Source organism: Oncorhynchus clarkii, chromosome 28 (genome assembly GCF_045791955.1).
Source record: "Oncorhynchus clarkii lewisi isolate Uvic-CL-2024 chromosome 28, UVic_Ocla_1.0, whole genome shotgun sequence".
In the NCBI taxonomy this organism is placed as follows: domain Eukaryota; kingdom Metazoa; phylum Chordata; class Actinopteri; order Salmoniformes; family Salmonidae; genus Oncorhynchus; species Oncorhynchus clarkii.
This window is the reverse complement of record NC_092174.1, coordinates 3,549,467-3,563,943: the sequence shown is the minus strand read 5'-3', so window position 1 is coordinate 3,563,943 and position 14,477 is coordinate 3,549,467. Positions and strand designations below refer to the sequence as shown.

Sequence of the window (14,477 nt, the reverse complement as noted above, 5' to 3'; positions counted from 1 at the left end):
AGTCAATACATTGAGTTAACTTGTCATAGATTCAACTCATTCTTAAAATACCAAACATTTTCAATATTCCCCCATTCAAATATGCGACTTGCTATGTTATCCGTGATTGGCATGCATTTTTGTAACAACTGTGTTGGCGGCATTGGCAATGTAGGTGAGCAACCGGTCGAAATGTTACTTTGGAGACAGAATAAATATTACATTTATTTTTTATTTTACCTTTATTTAACTAGGCAGGTCAGTTAAGAACAAATTCTTATTTTCAATAACGGCCTAGGAACAGTGGGTTAACTGCCTTGCTCAGGGGCAGAACGACAGATTTTTACCTTGTCAGCTCGGCGATTTGATCTTGCAACCTTTCGGTTACTAGTCCAATGCTCTAACCACTTGGCTACCTGCCGCCCCATGAACAAGATGATATCAGTTCAATCATAGATTGAAAAGCCTGAGAAGTTTGTGTGTGAGTTACTATTGTTTTTAAAGGTCAAAGGGTCAGTGTAGAAACTGGTATAGAACACCAAGTTTGGCAAATTTGCCACTGGCGCCCTGTGCTCTTCACAGATGAAAGCAGGTTCACACTGAGCACGTGACAGAGTCTGGAGACGCCGTGGAGAACGTTCTGCTGCCTGCAACATCCTCCAGCATGACTGGTTTGGCGTTGGGTCAGTCATGGTGTGGGGTGGCATTTCTTTGGGGGGCCGCACAGCCCTCCATGTGCTCGCCAGAGGTAGCCTGACTGCCATTAGGTACCGAGATGAGATCCTCAGACCCCTTGTGAGACCATATGCTGGTGCGGTTGGCCCTGGGTTCCTCCTAATTCAAGACAATGCTAGACCTCATGTGGCTGGAGTGTGTCAGCAGTTCCTGCAAGAGGAAGGCATTGATGCTATGGACTGGCCGGTCCCATTCCCCAGACCTGAATCCAATTGAGCACATCATGTCTCGCTCCATCCACCAACGCCACGTTGCACCACAGACTGTCCAGGAGTTGGCGGATGCTTTAATCCAGGTCTGGGAGGAGATCCCTCAGGAGACCATCCGCCACCTCATCAGGAGTATGCCCAGGCGTTGTAGGGAGGTCATACAGGCACGTGGAGGCCACACACACACTACTGAGCCTCATTTTGACTTGTTTTAAGGACATTACATCAAAGTTGGATCAGCCTGTAGAGTGGTTTTCCACATTAATTTTGAATGTGACTCCAAATCCAGACCTCCATGGGTTGATAAATTTGATTTTCATTGATAATTGAGTGATTTTGTTGTCAGCACATTCAACTATGTAAAGAAAAAAGTATTTCATAAGAATATTTCATTCATTCAGATCTAGGATGTGTTATTTTAGTGTTCCCTTTATTTTTTGGAGCAGTGTATATATCCCCATATTACTCAGAGGAGATCTTCCCCACCCTTGAGGAAGAGACGTGCCATTTCCAGGCCCAGGGAAATGTGCTCATCTGTGGGGACACAAATGCGTGCACAGGAACACTACCTGATCTAACGACCACACGAGGGGACAGCTTTATTAGAGGCCATACTGTTTCTAACAGTCTTCATCTCCCCCATAGAAACAACAGTGACAGCACCGTCAACAAACACGGAAAGGAATCTGTTGCAGCTCTGTACTTTGTCAATGGTAGATTATGGGGGGACTCTTTGGGGAGATTCACCTACTGCTCACCTCTTGGACACAGTACAGTAGACTATATGATTACAGACATTGACCCTTTCTCTCTCAGCTCATTCACTGTCAAGCCACTAACACCTCTGTCTGATCACAGCCAAATGATCTTGTTCCTCAAGAGAACAGACTTGGAAACAACCACACATTCACAGCCCAGTAGGCTGTACAACATCAGAAATGTATACAGATGGGCCCAAAACAGCACAGAAGAATACCAGAAAGCAACCTGTAACCAAAATATCCAAACACTCTTAGATAACTTTCTGAATAGCACATCCACTAACACTAAAGAAGGCATCAATCTAGAAATATATTCAGGCAAAAAACTAAAATCAGCAAAACAGAAATTGATAAATAAACAAAACAAAAAAGACCAGATGACAGCTGGTTTTATGCAGGTGGTAAAATAAAGAGGGGGAAAAAAATACCAGAACACTATCAAACCAAAGCACAGAAACCCCCCAAAAATGGTGAATTACACCTTCATTACTGTGAGACATTAAAAACTATTAACGTACACTCAGAACCAAAAAAAGCACAGTACAACAGCAAGCAGCTGGACACTAATTGAGGAGTCCATAAACAAACAACTTCTGGCAAAATTAGACTTAGAATTAGGTCAATATCCACTAATAATAAAAACTCGAAGAGCAATTAAGTTTTGGAAACATCTAAAATACAGTGACCCCCTCTCATATATATATTTTTTGCCTACCTGGTTAAATAAAGGTGAAATATCATTACCACACCCTGCAATGGGGCGGCAGGTAGCCAAGTGGTTAGAGCGTTGGGCCAGTAACCAAAAGGTTGCTGGATCGAATCCCCGAGCTGACAAGGTAAAAATCTGTCGCTCTGCCCCTGAACAACACAGTTAACCCACTGTTCCCTGGTAGGCCGTCATTGTAAATAAGTCCCCTCATCTACCTGGTCCTGAGTTCACAAACCTCTAACACACTGAAGCCTAAGGACAAGAAGAACATCCAATCAATAAGATCAAAAACAACAACACAGTCAAAACAAAGCACTGCAAAAAATAAAGTCTCCTTTCAAAGATTATTTTTACCAATTCAAATAACGTCACAGATCTTCACTGTAAAAATGGTTTAAAACACTGCTTGTTCAATAAACAATTAATGAACATGCACCTGTGGAACGGTCATTAATAAATTAACAGCTTACAGACGGTAGGCAATTAAGGTCACAGTTAGGACTCTGAAAAACACCAAAAGAAAGATACCCAGGGTCCCTGCTCATCTGCGTGAACGTCCCTTAGACATGCTGCAAGGAGGCATGAGGACTGCACATGTGGCCAAGGTAATACATTGCGTACTGTGAGACGCTTAAGACAGCACTACAGGGAGACAGGACAGACAGCTGATCGTCCTCGCAGTGGCAGACCACGTGTAACACCTGCACAGGATTGGTACATCCGAAAATCACACGTGCGGGACAGGTACAGGATGGCAACAACTGCCCGAGTTACACCAGGAACGCACAATCCGTCCATCTGTGCTCAGACTGTCCTCAATAGGCTGAGAGAAGCTGGACTGAGGGCTTGTAGGCAGGTCCTCACCAGACATCACCGGCAACAATGTCTCCTATGGGCACAAACCCACCATCGCTGGACCAGACAGGACTGGCAAGAAGTGCTCTTTACTGACGAGTCGCGGTTGTGTCTCACCAGGGGTGATGGTCGGATTCGCGTTTATCGCTGAAGGAATGAGCATTACACCGAGGCCTGTACTCTGGAGCCGGATCAATTTGGAGGTGGAGGGTTTGTCATGGTCTGGGGTGGTGAGTCACAGCATCATCTGACTGAGCTTGTCGTCATTGCAAGCAATCTCAACGCTGTGCACTACAGGGAATACATCCTCCTCCCTCATGTGGTACCCTTCCTGCAGGCTCATCCTGACATGACAATACCACTAGCCATACTGCTCGTTCTGTGCATGATTTCCTGCAAGACAAGAATGTCAGTGTTCTGCCATGGCCAGCGAATAGCCTAGATCCCAATCCCATTGAGCATGTCTGGGACCTGTTCGATCGGAGGGCGAGGGCTAGGGCCATTCCCTCAGAAATGTCCGGGGACTTGCAGGTAGGTGCAAGTGTGGAAGAGTAGGGTAACATCGCATAGCAAGAACTGTCAAATCTGGTGCAGTCCATGAGGAGGAGATGCACTGCAGTACTTAATGCAGCTGATGACCACACCAAATAATGACTTACTGTGGGGCAAAAAAGTATTTAGTCAGCCATCAATTGTGCAAGTTCTCCCACTTAAAAAGATGAGGCCTGTAATTTAAATAAATTCATTAAAAAAATCCTACAATGTGATTTTCTGGATTTTTTTTCTCATTTTGTCTGTCATAGTTGAAGTGTACCTATGATGAAAATTACAGGCCTCCCACATATTTTTAAGTGGGAGAACTTGCACAATTGGTGGCTGACTAAATAATTTTTGCCCCACTGTAGTTTTGAATTTGACCCCCCCCCCCCCCCCCCTCCCCCCCTCTTGTTCAGGGACACATTATTCAATTTGTGTTCGTCACATGTCTGTGGAACTTGTTCAGTTTGTTCCAGTTGTTGAATCTTATGTTCATACAAATATTTACACGTTAAGTTTGCAGCAAATAAACACAGTTGACAGTGAGAAGATGTTTATTTTTTTGTTGAGTTTACATTACTTATAGGGAAACACAAGCGCAGTGCTATCTGGCCCTAAATTGACAGTACACCATGGCTAGATATTTGACCAGGCCCCCTGTAGAGGAAAGGCTGTGCAACCACTGCACAACAGCAGAACCTGAACAGAGCTGCATTTCCTGGCAAAATTGTAAAAATATAAAAACAATTACGAGTGCCATTTCCTCAGACCTCTCTGATGAGGATAGGTTACCCGTCCTGTTGGGGGAGGACGCAGACAGCTGTGGGTTGGCAACACACTACATCACTACATTGCGCACTACATTGCCTGCCATAAGTTGAGGGACAGACCAACATACCTGCACATGTCCTCTATGCTTATTTTGACCTTTGGTTATTGCTGTTACTCGTGCAGTTGACAATATTGATTATGTTAATATTGTAAACCTCCAAAGTAAGCTTTGGCAATACATACATTGTTACATCATGCCAATAAAGCAAACTGAACTGAAAATTGGGAGAGAAAAAGGGGAGAGAAAGCGAGCGAGAATATAATTTTGCGCGTAAATGCCTCTCACCTGTAACAAAGACCTGTTGTGTGCTTTAGAGAGATCAAGTAATCACTGTGTTCATTAATAGTGTATAGTGAGGTGATGTGTGTGTGTGTGTGTGTGTAACACTCACTGTGGATAGAGAGCCAGGGATGCAGGGATAGGGGCATGAACTGACTATTCTCACACATTGTTTTGTCTGTTGTATTCCAATCAAAAACAAGGCCACAAACATGCATATAGTTATGGGAATGTGATTTTTGGATACTCACCTTTAACCAATAGATTTGTGGACAAAATTAAGCTGCAAATGAGATTAAGACAAGACTCAAATTGTACTTTTTCCTCATGGACTAAACACAAATATTTTTGCTACGGTAGGTTAATTAGCCTACATGTTTTTTTGGTTATCATTCTCTTCCTCAGTCTACATACCATAATGACAAATTGGGAAATGTATATTAATGCATATTAAAAACTTAAATTAAAAACTTAAATATAAATAAGTATTCAGACCCTTTACTTTGTTGATGCACCTTTGGCAGCCTCGAGTCTTCTTGGGTATGATGCTACAAGCTTGGCACACCGGTATTTGGAGAGTTTCTCCCATTCTTCTGTGCAGATCCTATCAAGCTCTGTCAGGTAGGCGTCGCTGCACAGCTATTTTCAGGTCTCTCCAGAGATGTTCGATCAGGTTCAAGTCTGGCCTCTGGCTGGGCCACTCAAGGACATTCAAAGACTTGTCCCCAAGCCTCCTGCATTGTCTTGGCTGTGTGCTTCGGGTCATCGTCCTTTTGGAAGGTGAACCATCACCCCAGTCTGAGGACCTGAGAATTCTGGAGCAGGTTTTCAGCAAGAATCTCTGTACTTTGCGCCGTTCATCTTTGCCTTGATTCTAGTTAGTCTCCCAGTCCCTTTCACTGAAAGACATCCCCACAGCTTGATGCTGCCACCGCCATGCTTCACCGTAGGGATAGTGCCAGGTTTCCTCCAGATGTGAAACTTGCCATTCAGGCCATGGTCTGACAGTCCTTTAGGCACCTCTAGGCAAATAGGCTGTCATGTGCTTTTTACTGGAGTAGTGGCTTCTGTCTGGCCACTCTACCGCAAAGGCCTGATTGGTGGAGTGCTACAGAGTTGGTTGTCCTTCTGGAAGGTTTTCCCATCTCCACAAAGGAACTCTAGAGCTCTGTCAGAGTTACCATCAGGTTCTTAATCACCTCCCTGACCAAGGCCCTTCTCCCCCAATTGCTCAGTTTGGCTGGGCGGCCAGCTCTAGGGAGCGTCTCAGTGTTTCCAAAGTTCTTCCAGTTAAGAATGGAAAAGGCCACTGATCTTGGGGCCCTTCAATGCTGCAGACATTTGTTTTTACCCTTTCCCAGAGCTGTGCATCGACACGATCCTGTCTCGGAGCTCTACGGATAACTCCTTCGACCTCACGGTTTGATTTTTGCGCAGTCATGCACTGTCAACTATTTCAGCCACACACACACACACACACACACACACACACACACATTGCTGACAGGTGTATAAAAATCAACCACACAACCTCCATAGACAAACATTGGCAGTAGAAAGGCCTTACTGAAGAGCTCAGTGACTTTCAACACAGCACGGTCATAGGATGTCACCTCCAACATGTCAGTTTGAAAAATTTCTGTCCTGCCCCGGTCAACTGTAAGTACTGTTATTGTGAAGTGGAAACTTCTAGGAGCAGCAAAGGCTCAGCCACGAAATGGCAGGCCACACAAGCTCACAGACCGGGACCGCCGAGAGCTGAAGTGCGTAAAAATCATCAGTCCTTGGTTGCAACACTCACTAGGGTTTGAAACTGCCTTTGGAAGCAACATCAGCACAATAACTGTTGGAAACTTCATGAAATACGTTTCCATGGCCAAGCATTCGCACACAAGCCTAAGATCACCATGCGCAATGCCAAGCATTGGTTGGAGTGATGTAAAGCTCACCGCCTTTGGACTCTGGAGCAGTGGAAACGCGTTCTCTGGAGTGATGAATCACGCTTCACCATCTGGCAGTTCGACGGACAAATCAAAGTTAGGCAGATGACAAGAGAACGCTACCTGCCGCAATGCATAGTGCCAACTACGAAGTTCAGTGGACGAGGAATAATGGTCTGGGGCGGTTTTTCATGGTTCGGCCTTGGTCCCTTAGTTGCAGTGAAGGGAAATCTTAACGCTACAGCAAAAATGAGTTTGCATTTTTGGCCAAAATTTCATTTAAAAGCTTTTTACTAATCATTCTTTATATCATTTATTTTAGTTTCATAGTATAATTTTTGTTAAGTTCAGTCACATGATTTCTCAAATTTGCAATACGTTTGCCAGTCAGTTGTGCAGCCATACTTATGTGACATTTATTTTGCCTCATCCTTCTCAACCATACAATTTTTCAATTCAAGAGGATTTAACCAATTTTTAAAATATTTTTCTTAATGGGTGCAAGCTTATTAGTAACTGGAATAAGCAATTTCATAAATGCTTCAAGTGCAGAATCAGGATATCACACATTACACACAGACCAACAAATATTCCACATCTTCAACATTCGGAATAATTGTAAAACCGCTACGATCGCTTAGAAACCATTTTAAATCCAGTCTTTGGAACATTTAGATATGGCTACTATATTATGATCACTAAATTCAATGGGTGTGGATCTTGCTTCAAAGCAGATTTCTACAACATTGGTAAAGACGTAATCATCCACTTGTATCGACTTAGTTCCTGTTCCGTTTGTAAATACCCTGGTAGGTTGACTGATAACCTGGACCAGGTTGCAGGCACTGGTTACAGTTTTAAGCTTTATCTGTGGACAGCTTGATGAAAGCCAGTCAATATTTAGATCACCCAGAAAATCTGCTTCTATTGAGATTACATACATTACCAAGCATTTCACACACATTATCCAGAGACGAATTGTTAACACTTGGTGGTCAAATAGCAACTTCCCACAAGAACAGGCTTTAGGCGAGGCAGATGAACCTGAAGCCATATTACTTCAACAGCATTTGACATGAGATCCTCTCTAATCTTTACAGGAATATGACTCAAACAGCAATACCTCCATTGGCATTCATGTGTCTAGTGTAGCTGTTATAACCATATATATTGCTACCACTGTATCAAAAGGAATTATCCAAGTGAGTTTCAGAGCCAATATATGCAGGTTTTCTGTTGCTAGCAAGATCGCTTTAATGCACCTTATTTTTTAGGCTACATACAGCTGTTTTTTGGCGCTTTTCTGGGATTCTTGGTTTTTATTGCTTTACTGGGAGGCTTAGAAGTAGACATGACAGCGATATTTATATTTGAGCTGATAGTGCAGGGTGAACTGCTCACAGTGGGCGTCCTTACTAGGGAAAAACATCTCTGTGCTAAACAGTATAACTCAGGATCATAGGCAGATGATTACTGATGATAATAGCCGTCGGATTGACAGGCATTTAGAAGAACATAAATTAGGTTACTTACATTATGACTGCCAACACTCCTGGGAAAATGTACATTTGCAGCAGTACTACGACAGCTCGGTGACACAATAGTAGGGATTATCTGAGCAGGGCTTGGGTCACTGATAAGTCATTGTCTCAATGCGGCCTTGAAAGGCCAGGACAGAGTCCAGAGTACCAAAGTAAAAAACAAAAAAAATGTGCCATTAATTCGAGGGTTGAGGTCCCTGAACCAATAAGTTGGTTGTATTCATGAAAGTCTTGTGACATGTTACGTTCCCCAAAAATAATCCAAAAATGTAGCCGCTCAAACAGAAGTGGGAACTAAGTCACTAACAACCAAAAGGAAGCAGGTGGAGTGTTCATTAGGTGTCCACTGAAAGTTGACTAGCAACAAGAAATAAATAAATAAATAAATAGACACCCACCATGTGTGCCCACTAAATCTGCCCAAGAAAAAGCCAACCAAAACCCACAAAAACGTATAATATGGAGTAAAAAGTAAAGGGGGAAAACAAGAAAAAGTTTGTTTTTCACAAACTCAATGAGGAAGCGCTGAACACCAGTAAAGCTCTTCTAACATCTCTCATGCCAGCTGCTAGAGTTGCACATTTTGGGGAATATTCAGAGGTGGAAACTTTCCGTGGGAAATAACAGGAATTAATATTAATACCATTTAAAAATTAAGATTTTTTTTACATTGGATATATCATATGGAGACAGAAACAAACCTTTTACCTTATCATAAGTAGACATAATTGCAAATGATTAAATCCTTCCAATAGAAAAAATATTTGTTACGAATTGAACTTTAATTAAATGAGTTGACTCTTCACATGGGATGATTTCACTGAACAACAAAAGGGAATATTGAATGATTCCCAATGACCCATTGCATCTCCCAAAAATGTTTTCAACATACATCTGTAAAATGATAGTCTAGAAACTAAAACTTTGGTTGTCTTCCTCAGGCTTCCATATATTTTCCCTGGACCTCCTCAATGTCCACCTCTTGAACATCAGACTCCAAGGCCTCATCTTCACTGTCCAACCTTGTTGAGGATGGCCACCAATTTTTCAACCCTTGTATTGGTCAGCCTGTTGCATCCTTTGGTGTGTGTGTTCCTAAACAAGGAACAGTTGCGCTGCAGGAGATGTTGGTGGGATTTGGAGGATGATGGAGGCAACAGGGGAAAGAGCCTCAGATCCACAAAGTCCCTTCCACCAGGTGGCTGATGCGATATATTGCCACGACTGCCATATTGCATCTCCATCCCAAAGCTCTTGCTTGGAAGTGTACTTCGCCAGATTGCCAAGAACCTTGCCCTCATTCAGGCCAAAGTGGAGAGACATGGTAGTGATGACACCATAGGCCTTGTTGATCTCTGCACCCGACAGGATGCTCTTGCCAGCATATTTGGGGTCCAACATGTACGGTGCGGTGTGTATGGGCTTCAGGCAGAAGTCTTCATGCTTTTTGATTTATTTCAGAACTGCAGTTTCCTCTGCTTGGAGCAACAGTGAAGTGGGCAGGGCAGTACGGATTTCTTCTCTTACATTTGCAAGCAGAGTCTGAACATCAGATAGGATGGCATGGTCTCCCTCAATCCGTGCAATGGCTACTGCTATAGATTTCAGGCTGCTTACCCCTCTCTCCCAAAATACATCCTCCAGGAGGATCCTCTTGATGGGGCTGTCCATATCAGCAGACTATGATATGGCCATTTCTTGGAGACTCTTTCCCCTCCAGAAGACTGTCAAGCATGATAACACCACCCCAACAGGTGTTGCTGGGCAGCTTCAAGGTGGTGCTCTAATTCTTCTCACTTTCCTTGGTGAGGTAGATTGCTGCTATAACTTAATGACCCTTCACACACCTAACCATTTCCTTGGCTCTCTTGTAGTGTATCCATTGTTTTCAGTGCAATGATGTCCTTGAGGAGCAGATTCAATGCATGAGTAGCACAGCCAAAGGGTGTTATGTGAGGGTAGGACTCCTCCACTTTAGACCAAGCAGCCTTCATGTTCAAAGCATTGTCTGTCACCAGTGCAAATACCTTCTGTGGTCCAAGGTCATTGATGACTGCCTTCAGCTCATCTGCAATGTAGAGACATTTGTGTCTGTTGTCCACGGTGTCTGTGCTCTTGTAGAATACTGGTTGAGGGTGGAGATGCAGAACATTCAACCACCCATCAGAGATGATTGCAATATGATTTGCTTGACCTTCACCTGCATCTTTGTTGCATTCTTCACATATGATTTGGCACAGTATTTGCAAATGTACACAGCTTTTCCCTTCTACATTAGCTGCAGTGAAATGTCTCCACACATCAGATAGTACCATGACATTTTCCTGTAAAGACTAGAAAACAAAATGAGTACAAAAATAAAATTCCATGTACAGATAAATAGTTAAGCAGTTTATTCTAATTCCTTCTTTGTAAAATAAATGTTCTAAAATTAAACATGTATGGAAACAGGTGAATTAACACTCCTCAGTTAGCAGGCTCAAGCAAGCTAAACCCACATGGAAGCAAAAACTAACTATCAGAAATTGTTAACAAGATAGAAATTATGTAAATACTTTGCTGTAGGCTATTATTTACTAGTTAACAAAAAAAGCATGTCATTTAAAATATATTCACAAAAAAATAAAATAGAAGTGCCCGTCTAAAGCGCGAGGTCATTGGCCACAGATAAGACATCAAATGATGTTATAGCTTTGATTGGACTGATCATGTCAAAATCAAAATCTTAGCTAGCTAACTAGACAAGCAGTTATTATGAATCACGTTGACAATCTACTGGCAAATCCTTTTCAATTATTGATAAAACATATTGGTGCTCATTGGTCATAAATATTACATAACAAGGCGGAAATTGCAAATTCAACCATGCGTGGTTAGGAAGGAATCAATGGCTAACTAACACAAAGCAATCACTATTTTGCTTCCCGTCTGCTATTTGGTGGAGAGGGTGTGTGACACAAAGCAATCACTTTGTGTGATCCAAGTCTATGTTCAGACTGAAAATGTCTCTTTTCCAAGCTTAAAAGGATAAACATTCACACGCAACACCATGGGCCAGAAAAAGTTGAATACATTAGCCTGATCACTGATGACTTGACATCCTATAAGGAGGAGGTGAGTGACCTGGCAGTGTTGTGGACTACAGAAAACGTAGGGCCAAGCACACCCCAATTCACATGAATGAGCGGGTTGGCAGCATCAAGTTCCTCAGTGTCCACATCACGAAGGACCTATTATGGTCCAAACACACAAACAGGGCACAACACCTCTTCCCCATCAGGAGGCTGAAAGAGTCAGCATGGGCCCTAAGATCCACAATAAGTTAAACAGCTGCACCATTGAGAGCATCTTGACTGGCTGCATCAACACTTGTTATGGAAACTGCTTGGCATCCGTAAGGCGCTACTACAGAGGGTAGTGCATATGGACCAGTACATCACTGGAGCCGAGCTCCCTGCATCCAGGACCAGGCAGGAAGGCCTTAAACATTTTCAAAGACTCCAGCCACCCAAGCCATTGACTGTCCTCTCTGCTACCGCACCACAAGGAGCACTAAGTCTGGGACCCAAAGGTTCCTAAAGAGTGTTAACCCCAATGCCATAAGACTGCTGAACAGTTAATCAAATGGCCACCCTGCCTATTTGCACTGACTCTCTTGGACCGACTCTATGCACGCTCACTAAACTATACCCACACTAAACTATACCCGGGTGTGTGCGAGCGCGCGGGTGTGTGAGCGCGCGGGTGTGTGTGAGCGCGTGTGTGTGAGCGCGTGTGTGTGAGCGCGTGTGTGTGTGTGCAGTAGTCAATATTGAGCTCTATCAATACGTTAATAAGTTATGAAAGGGCCTGGTAAATACAACAGCTTGGTACAACTGTCGTGTAGTGACAGTGTGCACTAAACCGGAGCATGAAGTTAACAGGAGTGATTCATTATAATATCATTGAATTGGGACTGAAAACCCTCATTGCAAGAGTTCGCACATGTCCAGACTGCACTTACCAGGAGTTTGTATTCACTTTCATGATGCATTAAAAAAACAACTTACATTGAGCTCAATGATCCAGAGCAAGGTGATGAAGAGGAGGTCGAAGGTGACAAAGAGGCAGAATGTCCTCCTGACATCGGAGATGCACTTCTTCTCGCTCGCCTCATAAGACTCTATGCGGGCCAAGAGAGGTGTGGTGTTTATGCCCCTAAGGGTGGCTCTCGAGTCCACGCTGCTACCACTTATGCTCTCCATAACTGGCCACGCCTTTCACTCTGGACTGGGTCCACCCACTAATGAAGCGTCAGTCAGCTACTTGGTTGCCCCTCCAGTCACAGCCAATGACAGTAAAGGCCGAGGAGCTTTGGCAACGCCCACCACTCAAGGGGTGTGCCCACACCTGCTGCTTGCAGGTATTGGCCCCGTCGACTGGTCAGAAGCAGGCCCGCCTACTTATCACATCCAGTGACGATCACTGCGGATGGATGTCAGATGCATCCCTGCCTCAGCTGAAAAAGAGAAAAGCCAGGCCTTCAGTAAATGCAGTTTACATTTCACATCAAGGAAAGGGTCAATTTGATTTGCTTGCCTGCTTTTACTTCAAATGCAGGCAGTAGACCTATTTGCATTACTGCCATTTACTTTAGTATATTACCCCATGTAAAATAATACTTGAAACCAGAGCCATCTATCTACATCTATGGTTCTGCTTAAAACCTTTCATCCTCATTACTTGCATTAAAAGCCTCCCTCAAGTGTGACTGAATGTATATTGTACATAACATATTTAACTATTACTGTACATACTATTCTTCAGATATACTACAGATTCTATCCATACATCCCAGCACACACACTGCACATACTGCATTCGGAAAATATTCAGACCCCTTGACTTTATCCACATTTTTAAACATTACAGCCTTATTCTAAAATTGATTAAGGGCAGTTTTCCCTCATCAATTTATACACAATACCCTATGTTGTTTTTAGAGATGTTTGCAAATGTATAAAAATAATTTCAAATATACTTTATTTACATAAGTATTCAGACCCTTCGCTATGAGACTCGAAATTGAGCTCAGGTGCATCCTGTCTCCATCGATCATCCTTGAGATGTTTCTACAACTTGATCCACCGGTTGTAAATTCAATTGATTTGGAAAGGCACATTTTTTTATATTTTTTATTTTTATTTTACCTTTATTTAACTAGGCAAGTCAGTTAAGAACAAATTCTTATTTTCAATGATGGCCTAGGAACGGTGGGTTAACTTCCTGTTCAGGGGCAGAATGACAGATTTGTACCTTGTCAGCTCTGGGATTTTAACTTGCAACCTTTCGGTTACTAGTCCAACATTCTAACCACTAGGCTACACTGCCGCCCACATACCGGTCTATATAAGGTCCCACAGTTGACAGTGCATGTCAGAACAAAAACCAAGCCATGAGGTCGAAGGAATTGTCCGTAGAGCTCCGAGACAGGATTGTGTCGAGGCACAGATCTGGGGAAGGGTACCAAAAAATGCCTGCAGCATAGAAGGTTACCAAGAACAAAGTGGCCTCCATCAGTCTTAAATTGAAGAACTTTGGAACCACCAAGACTCTTCCTAGAGCTGGCTGCCCGGGCAAACTGAGCAATCGGGGAGTAGGGCCTTGGTCAAGGAGGTGGCCAAGAACCCGATGGTCACTGACAGAGCTGGGGACTGGGGATGGGAGAACTTTCCAGAAAGAAAACCATCTCTGCAGCATTCCACTAATCAGGCCTTTATGGTAGAGTGGCCAGATGGAAGCCACTCCTCAGTTAAAGGCACATGACAGCCTGCTTGGATTCTCTGGTCTGATGAAACCAACATTGAACTCTTTGTCCTGAATACCAAGCGTCACGTCTAGAGGAAACCTAGCACCATCCCTAAGGTGGTGGCAGCATCGACTAGTCAGGATTGAGGGAAAGATGAACGGAGAAAGTACAGAGGGATTCTTGATGAAAACCTACTCCAGAGCGCTCTGGACCTCAGACTGGGGCAAAGGTTCACCTTCCAACAGGATGACGACCCTAAGCAAACAATCAAGACAAAGCAGGAGTGGCTTCGGGATGTCTCTGAATGTCCTT

General features: G+C 43.4%; 1 protein-coding gene across 5 annotated transcripts in view; it reads right to left on the bottom strand.

The window, feature by feature from the left end:
* LOC139387433 (STARD3 N-terminal like) overlaps window positions 1-14,477 on the bottom strand; it is a 37,919-nt gene that overhangs the window by 18,581 nt on the left and 4,861 nt on the right. For all 5 annotated transcript variants that reach the window (XR_011629163.1, XR_011629162.1, XR_011629164.1 and 2 more), the window contains exon 2: window positions 12,427-12,875. Coding sequence is in view for 2 of the 5 variants with exons in the window: in XM_071133593.1 (XP_070989694.1) it covers window positions 12,427-12,621 (195 nt within the window). In the remaining 3 variants the exon portion in view is untranslated. The remainder of the gene's footprint in view (window positions 1-12,426; window positions 12,876-14,477) is intronic.